Genomic DNA, 17,977 nt, shown 5'->3' on the forward strand with positions numbered 1-17,977 from the left:
TAAATTATATGCAATTAGGGTCCAGCACCTACCCCAATTTAATGTAGACTGGAGTGGGAATAGTAAATTATATTTAATTAGTGTCCAGCACCAACCCCAAATTAATGTAGACTGGAGTGGGAGTGGTAAATTATATGTAATTAGTGTCCCGCACCTACCCCAAATTAATGTTGACTGGAGTGGGAATATAAAACTATATTTAATTAGTGTCCATCACCTAGCCCAAATTAATGTAGACTGGATTGGGAATAGTAAATTATATTTAATTAGTGTCCAGCACCTACCCCAAATTAATGTAGACTGGAGTGGGAATATTAATTTATATTTAATTAGTGTCCAGCACCTACCCCAAATTAATATAGACTGGAGTGGGAATAGTAAATTATATGTAATTAGTGTCCAGTACCTACCACAAATTAATGTAGGCTGGAGTGGGAATATTAAATTATATTTAATTAGTGTTCAGCACCTACCCAAAATTAATGTAGATTGGAGTGGGAATAGTAAATTATATGTAATTAGTGTCCAGTACCTACCCCAAATTAATGTAGACTGGAGAGGGAATATTACATTATATTTAATTAGTGTCCAGCACCCACCCCAACTTAATGTAGACTGGATTGGGAATAGTAATTTATATTTAATTAGTGTCCAGCACCTACCCCAAATTAATGTACACTGGAGTGGGAATATTAAATTATATTTAATTAGTGTACAGCACCTACCCCAAATTAATGTAGATTGGAGTGGGAATAGTAAATTATATTTAATTAGTGTTTAGCACCTACCCCAAATTAATGTAGACTGGAGTGGGAATGGTAAATTATATGCAATTAGTGTCCAGCACCTGCCACAAATTAATGTAGACTGGAGTGGGAATATTAAATTATATTTAATTAGTGTTCAGCACCTACCCAAAATTAATGTAGATTGAAGTGGGAATAGTAAATTATATGTAATTAGTGCCCAGTACCTACCCCAAATTAATGTAGACTGGAGTGGGAATAGTAAATTATATTTAATTAGTGTCCAGCACCTACCCCAAAGTAATGTAGACTGGAGTGGGAATAGTAAATTATATGTAATTAGTATCCAGCATCTACCAGAAATTAATGTAGATTTGAGTGGGAATATGAATTTATATGTAATTAGTGTCCAGCATCTACCTCAATTAATGTAGATTGGAATGGAAATAGTACATTTTTTATGAGAATAAAAACATTTCATACAATTTGTGTGTTGTTGGAAATTTGTATTTTTTTTATAAACATCACAAAAAAATAAACATTAAACATTAGTATGACATTTTTATTTAATACAAATATATGTATTCATATATTTGTTAAAATATTTTATGTATCATTTTCCATTTTCAATTGGGTTTGAAATATTACTTTTTTTTGAAAGAAAACATGTTTAATATAGATAGTATTGTTAGAATACAAAAAAATACAATGTTTGGAAAAAATATACACAATGTATATATTGATATACATGTTTGTACATAATAGTTTTATATTAATATTAATATAAATGTTGCTAACAACATTTTTTAATGAAGAAAATATTGATTACAGCTTAATTTATATACATTTTGAAAAACATTTTTGAAACATTTTTAAACACAATTTCAAATTGTTCACAATTATAATAATAAATATTATGTTTTTTATAATATTTATTTTTATAATTTTACAAAATATGTACATTGTGTTAAGTATTTTAATACAAGTAAAACAACAAATTTTTTTAACATAGTATTCATTTTTAGGGCTCGCCTGCTGATGCGCTTCAGCGCATAGCTGGCGAAGCTCTATAGGGGCTTATCCAGTGTTTATCCACTGGCGATTCCACTGGCGATTCCTTCAAGTGCATGTGCTTTTTAGGTCATTGCGCTTGCGCAAGCCCTAAAAAGCGCGTGCACAATGCCACCAGCCGCCTGCCTGCCTGCCTCGCATTACCACATCAAAGGCAGCCCTCCGAGCGCATTTCTCACCCCCTAATTATTCACGGCCGGCCGGCAGGCACATCAAAGGCTGCTGCTGCCGTGACTCGCATTTCTCCTCCCTCCTCCCCTATCACTGCCCAGGCCGGCCGTACTTTCTCTTTACAAGGGCGCCCATTCCTGAATCACTTGAAATCTCTCCACATTATTTGCATTTTGTTAATTAAAAAAATTAACTTCAACACAGCGTTGCACATTTTTCTCGACTTCGGAAGGATGAGTCCCAATCTCATTTGTACAAAGTGTTGTAATGGGATTATTGGAGAGTTAGAGAAACGTGCTCACAAGTTACATTTTTATGCAAATCATCTGAGTAAATAAACAATAGCATGGTGCCGTTTGCGTCCTTGACTTGATCTGGTTTTTATTTTTATTTTGCTATTATTCTCACAAAGGCTAAGAAGGTCTGCCTACTTTAGTATTAAGTGCTATACGTCGCATAAGCAACAGCTAACCATTCACTCACCCACGCAACGCCACTCACCCATGCAACGCCACTCACCCACGCAACGCCACTCACCCACGCAACGCCACTCACCCACGCAACGCCACTCACCCACGCAACGCCACTCACACACGCAACGCCACTCACACACGCAACGCCACTCACACACGCAACGCCACTCACACACGCAACGCCACACACACACGCAACGCCACACACACACGCAACGCCACACACACATGCAACGCCACTCACACATGCAACGCCACTCACACATGCAACGCCACTCACACATGCAACGCCACTCAACCACGCAACGCCACTCACACACGCAACGCCACTCAACCACGCAACGCCACTCACCCACGCAACGCCACTCAGCCACGCAACGCCACTCAGCCACGCAACGCCACTCAGCCACGCAACGCCACTCAGCCACGCAACGCCACTCACACACGCAACGCCACTCACACACGCAACGCCACTCACACACGCAACGCCACACACACACGCAACGCCACACACACACGCAACGCCACACACACACGCAACGCCACACACACACGCAACGCCACTCACACATGCAACGCCACTCACACATGCAACGCCACTCACACATGCAACGCCACTCACACACGCAACGCCACTCAACCACGCAACGCCACTCACCCACGCAACGCCACTCACCCACGCAACGCCACTCACCCACGCAACGCCACTCACCCACGCAACGCCACTCACCCACGCAACGCCACTCACCCACGCAACGCCACTCACCCACGCAACGCCACACACACACGCAACGCCACACACACACGCAACGCCACACACACACGCAACGCCACTCACACATGCAACGCCACTCACACATGCAATGCCACTCACACACGCAACGCCACTCACACACGCAACGCCACTCACACACGCAACGCCACTCACACACGCAACGCCACTCACCCACGCAACTCCACTCACCCACGCAACGCCACTCACCCACGCAACGCCACTCACCCACGCAACGCCACTCACCCACGCAACGCCACACACACACGCAACGCCACACACACACGCAACGCCACACACCCACGCAACGCCACACACACACGCAACGCCACACACACACGCAACGCCACACACACACGCAACGCCACACACACACGCAACGCCACACACACACGCAACGCCACTCACCCACGCAACGCCACTCACCCACGCAACGCCACTCACCCACGCAACGCCACTCACCCACGCAACGCCACTCACCCACGCAACGCCACTCACCCACGCAACGCCACTCAGCCACGCAACGCCGCTCAGCCACGCAACGCCGCTCAGCCACGCAACGCCGCTCAGCCACGCAACGCCGCTCACCCACGCAACGCCGCTCACCCACGCAACGCCACTCACCCACGCAACGCCACTCACCCACGCAACGCCACTCATCCACGCAACGCCACTCATCCACGCAACGCCACACACACACGCAACGCCACTCACCCACGCAACGCCACTCACCCACGCAACGCCACTCACCCACGCAACGCCACTCACCCACGCAACGCCACTCACCCACGCAACGCCACTCACCCACGCAACGCCACTCAGCCACGCAACGCCGCTCAGCCACGCAACGCCGCTCAGCCACGCAACGCCGCTCAGCCACGCAACGCCGCTCACCCACGCAACGCCGCTCACCCACGCAACGCCACTCACCCACGCAACGCCACTCACCCACGCAACGCCACTCACCCACGCAACGCCACTCATCTATATGCAAAACGAAAAATGTCAAACTCTTCTATTGCGAGACCTATTGCATTTTCAATGCTTGTTTATTTTGTAAAGAATAATTTGTTTACATTAAATAATAAGTTTGTCATTTCTATCTTATTATTTAGTTTTGGGTCATTTATTTTGTAACCGCTTTAGGTCGTTTTGTGTCATTTGGAGAAGTTGAGCTCGCGGTTGGGAAACACTTCACGTCGCTGAAGGTAAGCTTTGTTTTATATGTTTTAAACTAATTTAGAGAGTAGTTTGGTACTATTTAGTATTGTTAGAAGTAAGTTTGTTGTATTAGGCGTTTTGATATGTTGTATTTGCGTATGTTGAATTTACGTACTTTTTAGCGTTGTATAGGCTTGTGTGTAGAGTTAGTGTTTCGATGTTTAAAGTTTAATAAGTGAAATATTATGTTAGTATTACTTTTAGTAGGACTTTATGTGTTATTTTATGTGGGTGGGAATGTATGTTTTATGTATTTATTTTGCAGGAGTTCGTGATGTTGGTAGGAAGCGTTTTTTTTTAAAGAAGTGTTTGTTAGTTTTATTAGCTAATGGTTTTTATACACTTCTTTAAAATTTTCGGTTTTCCTGGAGCGTTTATTCTATATTTTTACATTTTTCGGGTTTTTTATGGTATTTCGAACGAGCTTCGTAGAATGGATTTATCTGTTTTGGGACAGTTGTATTTTTTCATTTTTTTTTGGACAACTTTTTTTCGAAACTGGATTGTTTTGGTGGAAATGGATTCTACAGCATTTGGGAAATGCTTGGTAAGTGTTTTAAATGTTATTTATTGTGGGTGGGTAATGTTATTATGAATATTGTTTTGTTTTATTTATTTCAAAGAATATTAATGTGTGTATATATATTTTTTTAAATATAATATATATTGCACACATTAATTAATTTCGAAAAAAATATATGATTGTTATATTGTATTTTTTTTATATTTTTAAAGGAATTGTTTGTTGCTTAGAATACTTTAGAGTAGTGTTTTGGCTATTATATTGAGGTAGTATATGCCTTTTGTGCTAGGGTAGAGCTTTACTTGTTGCTCTAGGTATTTGTGCATGTGCTTGGTTTGTTTTGATGTTTTTGGAGTTAGTTCAGTAATGGATTGCTCCATTCTGAATTCTTGATAACTTTGTTCTTTCTGGAGGCATTTAATAAATTTTTCTAATGTTGGTTTAGTTTTGCCTGTTGATTGGAGGAAGGCATTGTGCCAACCTTCAACAGCATGTTTGTTTTAGATTCTCCATTTAAGGTGCTTCTGTAAACGTTCCACCAGGGTATTAAGAATTTTGGATTTCTCCTGTGGCCAGATCTATGGAGCCTACCTACCCAAGTATCCTCAAAGTAGTCTAAGAGGGGACTTAATTTTGCTTCATTTTGTTTGTAAAATGGGCTGTCTATTAAAATGCTGTAGTGTTCGGCCACATCTGTTTCAGGAACGTAAGATAGTGCTGTCAGTTTTTTTATTTGATATACAAAAGATGAATTTGTTGCATATTCTATGCTTAGGGTTGTCTTTTGTAAATGCCTCCAAAGACACTGATTGAAGTGATAATAGCAGCCTTGGATACAGGTATGGGTGTGTATTTTTAAAATACTTGAGAGCATTGCTTGTTCAAAATCCAGTATTATTTTTTCTGGAGAATAGTCATTAGTTTTTTGTTTGATAATGTTTAATTATTCCATATATGTTGAATTAGTTTTATTTGGAAGCAGTGCATAAAGTAGAGGTATGTTACAGTTTTGATATAAGCCATGTATTGTGTAGAGTTGGTAAAAAGGTTTGGGACAGATGTTAAAAGTTCCATCCATCATCCAATATTGGCATTGTTGGAGTTTGATTAGGTTTATGGCTGTACCAAAAATTATTAGTCTTTTCTCGTTGTTTTCGTTGTCGTAAATAATAAAAGGTCTTTTGTTTAAAGTTATAGTTTGGTCAGGAGTTAAATTTATATCGCTATATGTTTTAGGAGGTGGAGTGGTAGTGGTAGTTGTTCTTTTGGTACGTGATATTGTTCTTTTGAGGGAAAGTATATTAGGCATTTGGGTAGTGGCTGTTTTAGGTATTTGGGGAATTTGTTCTTTTAAGATTAAGCTTGTTGTTTTTTGGGAACCTGTACTTGCTTCTTTAATGTTTTCTAATGCTGTTCTGACTTCTATCTCTGTTATATTTGGGTGGTTGTGTTCCTTGGTATAAAGGACAGTTGCTTCTCTAGTTGTTGCCCTTCCATAACATTTGTTGGAGTAATATTTGCAACATTTCCAATTAAATTTCCTCCCAAATTGTTTCTCTTGGGTATAAGTGTAACCCATGTAGCAGAGTAATAGCTTTCCTTTTTGGCTGGTAACAAATTCTGCTCCTTCTGTCATTTTGTTGTTTGTTAATCTATAAGAAATATATTTAATAGTTAATTAAATTATAAATATATGAATTTTAAGTTGAAAATAAAAGCATTTATATTGTGCATGCTTACCTTTGTTGAAATTCAGTCTGTGATTTTGATGTTCTTTACTTTTTAGTTGTGGTCTGTATTTTCTGGTTTTTCTTTACCTGAAAAAAGAATGCATTTATTTGTGTTAATTGTTCAGATATATTTTTTGGGTTTCTGTTACAGTTTTTGCTATAGGTTTTAGCTTAGACTTATTTTAGCTTTTTTAAACGACTTTGGATATACCCACTTTGTTAGTTGTATCTTGGTTTTCTGAATTCTGTTCTTTGATATTTGTTGGTAGAGTATGTTGTAGTGGTGCTAGAAAATAACAAGTAGATATGCATTAGTTATTAAATCATGTTTGTAATTTTTAGCAATGTAACAGTTACTTTTAGTGACATCATTATATTTACTTACTTTTTATTAACTGTTTTTAATGTTGAGTTTTGATGTTCTTGTAGGTGTAGTCGAATGTATCCAATGTTCAGTTGTGGCCTGTATTTTCTTTTTTTTCTTTATCTGTAAAAAAACTAATTTATTTCTGTTAAATGTTTAGATAAATCATTTAGGTAGCAGTTACGTTTTATGCTCTAGGTTTTATTTTTAACTTATTTAATGTTGTTATACAAATCTATGGACATGCTTACTTTGTTAGTTGTATCTTGGTTTTCTCAGTGTTGTTCTCTGTTTTTTATTAGTAGAGTATTCAGTAGTGGTAGGAGATAATATACAATAGATATGTATGAGTTATTTATTTTAGTTTGTTATTTTTACCATTTTAGCAGTTACTTTAACTAAGTTTATTTCAATTACTTACTTTTAATCCTCTGATTTGTAGGTTCAATCTTGATGTTCTTGTAGGTGTAGTCGAATGTATCCACTGTATTTTCTCCTGTCTTTTTTTTTGTCAGGTAGTTTGTTTGTAGGATTTAATTGTTCATATAGTGGTTTGGAGTTAGTAATTAGTTTGCTATTGGTTAATTTATGTTAGCAGTGTTTTTATTGGTTCGTTTGTATTTTTGAAAAACAGTTTGTGTTTTTATTTTCCATATAAGGCAAACGCTAATTAATGTTTAGCAGAGAAAAAATGATATAATGTGTTGAAATACTTTTATTTTAATTTCTATCGAATTTATTATATTTTAATTGTGAAATGTAATTTTATATATAGTTTGTTATGAGATGTGTATTTTAGTGTGAATTGTATTTTTAAATGTTAAAAAGTGTTATAGAATATTAATAAATATTTTTGATATTTCTAAAAATACGATATTATTGATGTCGATAATTCGATATTTTTTACTTAGTCTTTATATTTTTTAGTAGTCGATAATTAAATATTGCGATACATATGTTGTCGATATTAGTGATATCGATGTTTATGTAGCTTGATATTTATTTTCCGATATTTTTGTATGTTTTTAGTTATGTATAGGATGTCGATATTGTTGATGTCGATATATTTGTGTCGATATTTTTGTACTACGATATTGTGTCTTTCGATATTATGTCAAAGATTCATCCTTCATGATGTTCAAGAAAGGTTGTAGCCACCATGTTGGTAAGTTTTTAGAGAACAGAGGTTTGCGCAGTATGGACCTAATCACCCGTTCCGATGTGTACGCACCTGCCTCACCACATTGGGGCAGCGCTTGTTCATAGAGGGACCTTGAATGAGCCATTTAGGTACATTTAGGGGTTGATTCCGATCCGGTAAAAAGCGCTCCGAATTGCTGTTCGGAGCGTTTTTCCCATACGAATCGTACCCTGCAACGTCCCCCGTACGAACGACGAAGTACGATCCGTACCAGGAGCCGTACTCCGTACGAATCGTACAGGGACCGTACGAATGAAATCCCCGTATGACTCTCCCTCGGAACCCACTGTACGCGACATCTGTACGGTTCGCAGCCGATTTTTCCGAACCGGCAAGTACGATTCGTGTTGGGTACGCACCGTACGACCCTTTTCCTATGGGAGCTGAAAACAGCCGTAAAAGCAGAGTTCGCCCCGAAACAGGTACGGAACCCCCCCCCCGGGTACGGCGCGTACACCCCATGATCGCAGGGGTACGCGCCGTACCCCTGCGATCATGGGGGGTACGTGCCGTACACCCAGTGTACATGGGGTACGTACCGTACCCCATGTACGCTGGGTGTACGGTGCGTACCCCATGTACGCTGGGTGTACAGCACGTACCTCCCATGATCGCAGGGGTACGGCGCGTACCCCTGCGATCATGGGGTGTACGCCGTACGGTGTGTATGTGATTGTGCGCTTTTCCGTACGAATCGCCCTTACCTGACATGGACCGTACGACTCGCGTCTTGGTGCCCCGGTCGGGATCGTACTCGTTGGGTCGTACGGCGTCTGTACGAGTCGGTCGGAAACGGCTCCGAATGCGAGTCGTACAGACGGTGATTTTACCGGATCGGAATCGGCCCCTTAATGTGTCTTTTGTTCCTGCCAAAAAATGTTTCTCCCTATTGGGCCCATCCACACACCATTTAGCAGTGTGCTCTAGCTACGCTGCAAGATAGTATAGTTCCATAATTGGTAAGCCGAGTCCGCCTTCTTCCATGTCTAGCATCAGCACTTTTAGTCGGACTATGCTGCGTTTATCAGGCCCATATGAGAGAGAATAAGAAGCTGTCCAGGCTTTTAAACGGTTGTCGGCCTATTGGGCGTTGTATATTTCGAAAGATGTAGCAGCATCTAGGCAGGAGCACCATCTTTACGACTGTAATCCTGCCCATAACTGACAACAGTAATATCAAACTTAGCACAAGCGTTATTACTGGGATTAATCATCCTTGGACAATCAACAACTTCACTCACTTTATTCACATTTACGTCAGAACCTTGAGTGAATTAGTGATCAGTGAATTATTACAAATTAAAAGGTCTACTCTAGCGAATCCAGTCCTCCTTACACATGAGCTTATATCACAAATCTTATTTAACTTTATGAATTTGCATAAGGGGTATAGTATTGGTTGGAAAGCTAAGGTTTTTTATTTGCTTCAGTTCAACTGGTGTCTGAAACTGTTCTCCTAGTCTACCCAGATTTGGCTGCTGCTGTAACCTTTCTTGCAGGTTGCGTGTAGCTCCCCCACCCATCTAGATCTTAAGTGTGACACTGATACAGCGAGGGGGAATTTCATTGAGCTCCTCTGAATCATCAGCAGGCAGATTTATTATAGATCCTCAACTGAACACAGTCTGCACAGCAGGACTTTGCACGGGGGGATGGTGGCCGGGTGTTATGGGAGGGTGGGGTTAGAGAGTACAGGGAGCATGCACCCTCGAAATCTGCACTTCTTAGTTGCTGTAGTCAGTGTGGTGCTTGGTATGTCTACACAGAGGGTGTCTATTGTGAGAAACACACCTGATGTTATGGTGGTTTGTTTGGTGCAGAGAGCAGCAGTGCTTTTCTGGTGGCTTGTCTGCAACATAACTCTTAACATCAGAGGGAGAGCAAGAACAAGCAGATTATCAGCAAGCACTCAAATTGGGGGTCTGTGGGGTTTGAGGAGGTCCCCACATCCAACGTTCACAAGAAACAACGCCTATTAGAAGTCACCCTTCTGAGGCAAGATACTCCTTCATCCCACAAAGTAAATAGGTAGTTTTATGAAAAATGTCGGACATATACTGGTGTAAGAATGGAAAAGGAGAAGCCAGTATTTCTGAGGCTGACGGAGGCGGAACCTGTATGGTTGTGTGTGTTCTGGTACTTTTGTACTACTGGGGGTTTGTGAAGTGCTATGGAATTGGCCTCTCTAGTGTGAAAAGAAGACCTATGCCGGACTTTCTGTGGATTTCATTTTGGGGTTGGGACTGGGTGTTAGTGAAAAGGTTGGAATGAGGACAGATGCAAGTGAGAAGGTAATGTTCTGTGGTTATGTGTACCTGGTACCTGACTTTCTGGTTGTTCTCGAATGCCAGGTCTATGTTGTAGAAGACAATAGTTTAGCATGGATGGTGTCTTCGCCTGCAGGCTGCTGTGTATGAATTCACATTGAGTGGATGGGATATTTCACCTTCATTATGTTATTTTTTGCAAGAGTTCGGAAGGAGCACCAGTGCCATATTGGCTTTGCAACATAGCCCACGCAAACGATATATTGTGCACCTTTATGTATGTGCATTTGATATAATTTATGGTTTGACTCATAGCGTGCAAGATACCGTTTGTGGGTTGGGGTAGTGGCGTGGTTTCCTTGTTAGAGCAAGCTACCACTGGAATGCCTTCCACCTGTAACTATAAGGGACAACAGGTCAGCAAGCCCGTCCTTTTAAAACCCAGTTTTACAAACTAAATATGCTGCCCTCCAAAACTATGTACAGTCCCACTGTTTTTTTTTAACAAGAAAATGTTTTTTAGTCTTGTGGTGTAGGTTCAGTGCCCCTCAAAAACTGCAAAGCACCAAATCTTCTTTCAGAGGCATACCAGTGCTTAATTGGAGCCGTGGTAGTCAGTGGTGGCAACCAGCACTCTTTCTTCGGAACCGGCACTTACTTTTCTGCCAATCAAAAAAACCAAAAAGGGGAGTGAAGAGGTTCTGCTCGTAGGAGCAGTGGAGGTGTATACGTCCTCCTCAAGTCAATAGGTACTAAACCTAGATAGTTCTAGAGCCGTGTCTTCCCAGACTAAGTGCATTTCCTACAGTGGTGGGGAAAAAACACACCGTTTTGTTAAAATACACCTCACACACCAAAAGGGCCCTTGGTGTCATGCTTCATCCTAGGGGTCTTCCTGCCCCGCTGCGGGACAGGGCGTGCTACGACATACGACTACGTGGGAGCACAATTTTGTGAAAAGACAAAACTGTCATGTAGGAGTATGAGTGAGAGGGCCAGGAGTGAATAATAGAGTGAATTAAAAAATACCTGGCTCTTTGGACTAAAAGACTTTTACGCGACATGTACGCAAGTTTAAGCTATAGGCATTGTAAAAGACGATGCCTTTTATTTATGTTTCAAAACCAAAACATAAATAAAAGGCATTGTCATTTACAATGCCAATAGCTTAAACTTGTGTAAATGCGAGACCTATTGCATTGCAAATGCTTGTTATACTTGGGCTGTGCTACAGTGTACCCTTGTGGGTGCAGAGGGAGAGGTGTGTCCCTATAAGTGGGGAAGCAGCAGGCCCCTGGGAGCACAGGAATGAGTGACATGAGTGCATGGGTGAGTGAAATGTGAGCTGTACACATGTAAGAGTGAATGATGAGCAGTGCGCTCAAATTAGTGAGGTCAAGAGTTGTGCGTGTTTGAGTGCAGAGTACAGCAAATTAAGGCCTGGCTTATTGGCATCACCTATGCTTTTTAACTTTTTAATACTACTCTTAATTTGGATTTATGTGATTTCAAACTTTATTATGCATTTCTGCAGAAGTAATTAACAATTGCTTCCAAGTGATGAATCTCTGTAACTGGAGGATGAATACTGTGCTCTAAAAACAAATATCAGCAAATTACACATTGGCTGATGCAGCTATCAGAAAAAAGGGCTCAATGAAAGTGCTCTCTGTAGAAACACATTTTTTTCTCACAGAGCAGGTGGGCTGCAATCTCAATAACAGATAATGAATTAGTCATTTGTAAACCAGTTCTACAAATCATACCCCTTTCTATTTGTACACTATATACAATAGTTTGCCTTGAATGGAGTAAACACTATGATAAAACAAAACAAAAATACACATTACCTTCACTGTCCCAAAACAATGTTGTTTCAGCTTTTTGAAGCTGAACGTCAATTTCATCCAGCTCATTTTTAACCAGTGGATATTCTACTGGAAGAATTGTTTGCTTTATCTGCCAAAAGCAAATTGCATTCATAAGAACATGTTTATTCAAAGTTATCTTTGATGCATTTTTAGTTCATGAAAAATATGTTAGCAGCAACAATTCATCAACAGAGAAGCACAAACAGCAATTTAAATCAGCAACTCAATCTTGAGTATAGAGCAACTTAAAACTTGCGAGTCCCAGTCTCTTTATATTTTGTATGCTGCAAAACGTACCAATTTCTAGGCCATGACTACCCATAGCCTACTATTTTACAGAACTCTATGTTGCCTAACAATACCTGGCTTGTCTGCTAATTATATAGATTTTTCTACCTAATGAATATTTGGCATTACCTAAAGAACTATTTACTTACCTTCGGTACTTATTATAATTATGAATTCTTGTATAGCGCATAGTTACATGTGAGGTTTACCAGCGCTGGAGGACAGTGGTGGTCAGTAACCTGAATGGGTGATCTAGAATAGCCATGTTTTTAACTGTCTGCAGGACGAAATCAGGGAGTTGCAACCTCTGATCGACTCAGGAAGTGTGTCCCACAACTTAGGGTCATTGAAAGACCGCCTATTCGAGAACATCTGAATTTAGGCACTGAGAAAACAGACTGGTTACTAGAACGCAGTTTGCGAGAGGAAAGATATGGCACAGCCAACTTTTGTAAAAATTCTAAGCCGATGTGGAACTTGATTTTCTACTTAAAGCAGAGAGCCTTGAAATTGATGCGTTTAACCACAGTAAGCCAGTGGAGGTCATGAAGAAGACAGCACACTGAAGAGTATTTGGGATGCCGGAATAGCAGTCTTGCTGCAGTGTTTTGAAAAATATGAAGACGTCTGATTACTGCTGTGAGAAATTAGCCTGGCATATGATGTCCACAATTCTAGTGGGCACCTTGCACCAGTCTAAACGACCCTTATTGTATTGATGGTGGTTGTAAAGTCAACCTTATAGACAAGCTATCCTAGTGCTAGCATGGACCAGCAGTCTTAGGCTAAAACTTAGAGAGCATGTGAAGCCAGCTGTTTTACCATATATAATCCCTTGAATACCAAATGAAAGGACACCACACAAGGTATATATCAAATATATATGTATTTATTACTAACACAAGCCCTCTGCACTCTTTATGAGGTCAGAGTTCGAGATACGTTACAAGTTACTCATTAAGCATACTATAAGTTGCACAAGTACAATTCTACCCTAGGGCCTCACGAACCATATACTAGGTAAGTGGTATAAGAACCACTTCAGGAATAGTGAATAGGCCTAGGGCCTATGGAATCGCTGGAGCTAAACTACAGAAGCAAAGGTTAGGAAGTAGGAGACCCACGGGAGATGCGTGCAGTGTGGGAACACAGACGCGAGTTACCATTGACATACAATGGAGAACGAAGAAGTCACAAAGTTACTGATTAAAGACACTTCCGGGTGGACTACGGTGAAACCTCTTTAAACTAGGACACTTGGATAGTCAATACCCACGGGAGCACCGGAGTACTCGAGTTACATCACCCAGGGAAGCCGGGTGCATAGGTGTCTTTTCGTGTCAGGTTTCGTCGATGCTTTCATTGGAGACCTGCAAAAGAAGTGCTGCAGGCGGCCGAAGGAAGAGTGTCCGGGTGGATCTAAGGGTGGATATAGGAACTGAAGAACCTGAATGCAGAGGGGACAGAGTCTGGGTCACTAGCCAGTGACCAGGAAGGAACCAGGATGGAGCCAGGTGATGTCGCCAGATGAAGAGGTGAAGCTTGTCTCTGCAGCCACGAGGACCAGGCGGCGTCGATGATGACCAGGAGCTGGAGTCGAGCTGTCCCACAAAGGGTCTAGATGACTGCGGTGTCGGTATCCGGATTGGACCCAACAAGCCTTGGCAACCGCAACCCACGCAGGAAGTGAAGATTGGCTTCAGGTCAGACCAGCAAGGTCTGAGGGGCTTCTCCTTTGCTGGGAAGCTGGAGCAAGCCTGGAGCAACCAGGAAAGCAAGATGATTTCAAAGGTTCGCTTTCAGGGTGCTCACTAGCCAACTGGCTAGCAACCGGGAAGATGCGTCGAGCTGAAATGCAAGAAAGGGGCCCCACGCAGCACTCATGGAGTGAGGGGGGCTGAGCTTCGGTGCAAATGGTGCTTGGGTTTGGGGCTTCTCTTACCCCAATGCACAACTGCGAGTTAACTCAGGAGTCGATGCAGTTAGCAATTTGCAGGATGTCCAGGGAGTCTGGTCCCAAGTCTCTTGTGTCCGCCACGGGTCTCAGCTTTGCTGTGGATGTGGGTCGGAGTCCAAGAAGTCTGGAAGTCCAGTTCTGAGTAGCTGAGTCATCGGGATCCGTCGGAACCATCGACAAAGCAGACCGGCAAGTTACTTGTGGTGCCTGTTTGAACAGGGTGGTCACTCCTTGACCACAAGGGAGATGTCTTCAGTCTTCTAGTCGGTATAGAAAGTCAAAGGTCCAAGAGTTTCGTTTCAGAGTTTTGTTCCAGGATAATCTAATGTCTCTAGACACAGCTCCTATCTTTATACTAATCTAAGGGGCTGTATTACCTGCTAGGTCCCTCCTATGGGTGGACCTGAGAAGGGGGTGGTTACACTCTGGTATGATAATAAATCCAATACACAAGTAAATCTTGAAGTAGGTTTATTCCTCAGAGAAAGATCCTAAACAGCTTCTTGCCAGACACAGCTGGACCAACTGATAACAGTGCCAGAGCGGTGACATCATATTAGAATCCCTAGAGCATCATAGGGATGCACCATTCCAAGCAATAACAAATGTGTAAAATGCAAGCCAGCATTATAGAAATATAACACATCTCCCCCTTTATAGTAAGACAAGAAAAGGAAAGAAAAACAAAAAAAATCAACAAAAAAATAAATAAATAACTGAGGCTCATGAATTGAATCAAGAAACATAATCACTCAGATACCCAGGTAACCTTTTTTCACCAGCAGCCCTCAAAACACGTGAACCATCCAACCCATCTTCCTCCCTTGCAGGCGTACCTTGTTCATCAGAAGTATTTGTAACTCCAGAGGAGGGAGTATCAACTAAGCATGAGCGCTAAATCCGCTCCGCTCGCGGATTTTGCGGATTTTCGGTAAATTCGCGATCCGCGAACTCTTGCGAATTTACCGAAAATTCGCAATCCGCGAGCAGCGGATTCCTAGGTCAAAAGTTCAAGCCCTGCTGGCCTGTTGTTGTAACTATTTTACGATGGTGCCGGCAAGCTGCCAGCGCCATCGTAAAATAGTTACTAAATTAGCTTCAACAGGAAGCACTAATAGATAAAATCAAGCAGGCGCTCGTGCATCTGCTTTATTTTATCTATTCGCGCTTCCTGTTGAAGCTAATGTAGCAACTATTTTAGGATCGTAAATAGTAAATAGTTGACAGGCCAGGCAGCTGTGCCCTCTTCCCAAAACGGTGGCGTCTTCTTGAATAAATATGAAGGGCAGGGTTCATTCTGGCACGATGGTCCTGGCACAAAATTAAACCTCAACCGGAAGCACTTAATGTTGCAAACTTTCATATATGGCTTGCCTTTATACAAAAGCCATGCACAAACTAAGCATTGGCAACTCAAACGGTCAGCAGCCCATGCCAGACCTATTAACTTTGCCCGTGCTTGATGGACTTGTTTTTATGCCAGAGCTCAACACTTTGACAAGCTAAATGAAGAGGACCGGTATGTGTGTGTGTGTTCTGTTACTGTGGAGAATGCAAGTGGCAAGTATATTGCTGAAAAGTTATTGCTCTTGTGAGAGGGGGGCCGGTATGAAGGCATAAATAAGGATTACGGTAGCAATATGGGGGATGAGGAATAACGGCAAAGTATAGAGAGAAGATGCACTAATGGGCAGGATGATAGGATGGAGGGAGGTGTGCCTTCGAGGGCTAGACATTTTGTCATTCTTTGTTCCTCATTAAATTCCGCTCTGACTCGTATGGTAAAATTATTTTCCTTCTCTTGCAGCTTCGATGGAGATGATTTTGATGATGTTGAGGAGGATGAAGGGCTCGATGACTTGGACAATGCAGAGGAGGTATGTTTTTGGATGTATGAGACTTTGGAATACACTGAAATCATTGTACTTGTGAGGTTCCGTGAGGATCATTACGACGTCATTACGACGTTTTGGGCATGCTCGGATATGGACGAGTTTGGTATCTATGAACCATAAATGACGAGATTAGTAGGTGTATGCGTTTACGCTACACTACTTAGAAGGGTTCGTCTCCTTTACGGGTTTTTCCATCTGAACCCTCGGGTTCCATTTTAGATACGGCATCCATTTTGTTTCTTTCCCTCACGTAGCCAGCGAAGGGACAATGTCCGCTTCATGACCCTGGGATTCCCAAGCTCTGGTGGAAGATGAATATTCTTTAGAGTCGTCTTTATGACCGGGGGAATGACACGGCAAAGGCAGATGGCTCAGCTTGAGGCTTATTCTGCCGTGTTGGTCTTTTGTTTCAGCTTTACATGTGTTAGGTCTGAGTCCTTTGATTCTGTGATCACGCTTCCGATATTGCCCCCACACTCTTCTGTTACTGTTGTCTGTCTTCCTTGCACCTGTTCCTGTCTCTTTCTTCCGCCTGTTTACAACTAGAGTGGAATGCGCCTTATGGCGAGATGATGTGCTTTTACAGTTGGGAACCGGCAAATGTTACTGTAATTATGTTCCGGGTTTCCGACACCATGAATGAAGCCTTTTAAAGTTTACTGTGGGAACCGAGTTGTAACCTTTTGTTCGTAATGTTATTCTATGACGAAAACTTGTATAAAAGGAGCGATCCACATATGCAATTTGAAGCAGACTCTCAGAACCTACACGATGTTGTACTTCGAGTGACTTCTGTATCCCTGCAGTAATAAAAACTCTGATCTTTGACGCCGAAGGAAGTCTCCCGTGTCTCTGTCAAATTGTACGCCAGAACAGGTATCCCACGAAGGTTTTAGGTGTTGTCCCCTGGCCCCGCTGGGCCCTAAGTAGCCCAGTCCTTCAGTTGGCGCCCAGCGTGGGGCGACATCAGTGGTACCGGTCCAAAGCCTGACGATCGTGAGGAACTTCGTGTGAAATCTCCGAGGGAAGGTGCACCCCGCTTCATCGATCCAGTTGTCGAAATAAGTGGTCCGAAGACTTTTCCTGCGAAGATTCCCGCCTCCTGACGGCTGCGACGGACCGATGCTCTGACTGTCGACCTGTTTTGGCGCCTGGCGTAGTCCTTTGTATGGCGAGACGATAGACGGGCCTTCCTGGTGACGCCATTGAGCTCTCAGTTAAGTATTTGTGGGTCGCTCCCAGTATCCTTGGTTGTTGTTGGTGCTTAGTCGTTTTTGCATGGTTCCATTGCATTTGTGGTCCTAAGTTGTTGGTTCTAAGTTGTTATTTGACAGTTGCAATTGCCAAAAACCGAGGGTTTTGTATTTCACGAAGATTTTGTACTTCGATAACCCTTGAAGTTTGATACTAGGTTAGCGTGCAGGATG

At 42.0% G+C, this 17,977-nt stretch overlaps 1 protein-coding gene across 3 annotated transcripts in view; it reads right to left on the reverse strand.

The window, feature by feature from the left end:
* DNAH17 (dynein axonemal heavy chain 17) overlaps positions 1–17,977 on the reverse strand; it is a 12,633,448-nt gene that overhangs the window by 10,264,741 nt on the left and 2,350,730 nt on the right. For all 3 annotated transcript variants that reach the window (XM_078653923.1, XM_078653924.1, XM_078653922.1), the window contains exon 15: positions 12,390–12,498. In XM_078653923.1, the coding sequence (XP_078510049.1) occupies positions 12,390–12,498 (109 nt within the window). The remainder of the gene's footprint in view (positions 1–12,389; positions 12,499–17,977) is intronic.

The sequence above is a fragment of the Lissotriton helveticus genome, chromosome 7 (assembly GCF_964261635.1).
Source record: "Lissotriton helveticus chromosome 7, aLisHel1.1, whole genome shotgun sequence".
Lineage (NCBI taxonomy): Eukaryota > Metazoa > Chordata > Amphibia > Caudata > Salamandridae > Lissotriton > Lissotriton helveticus.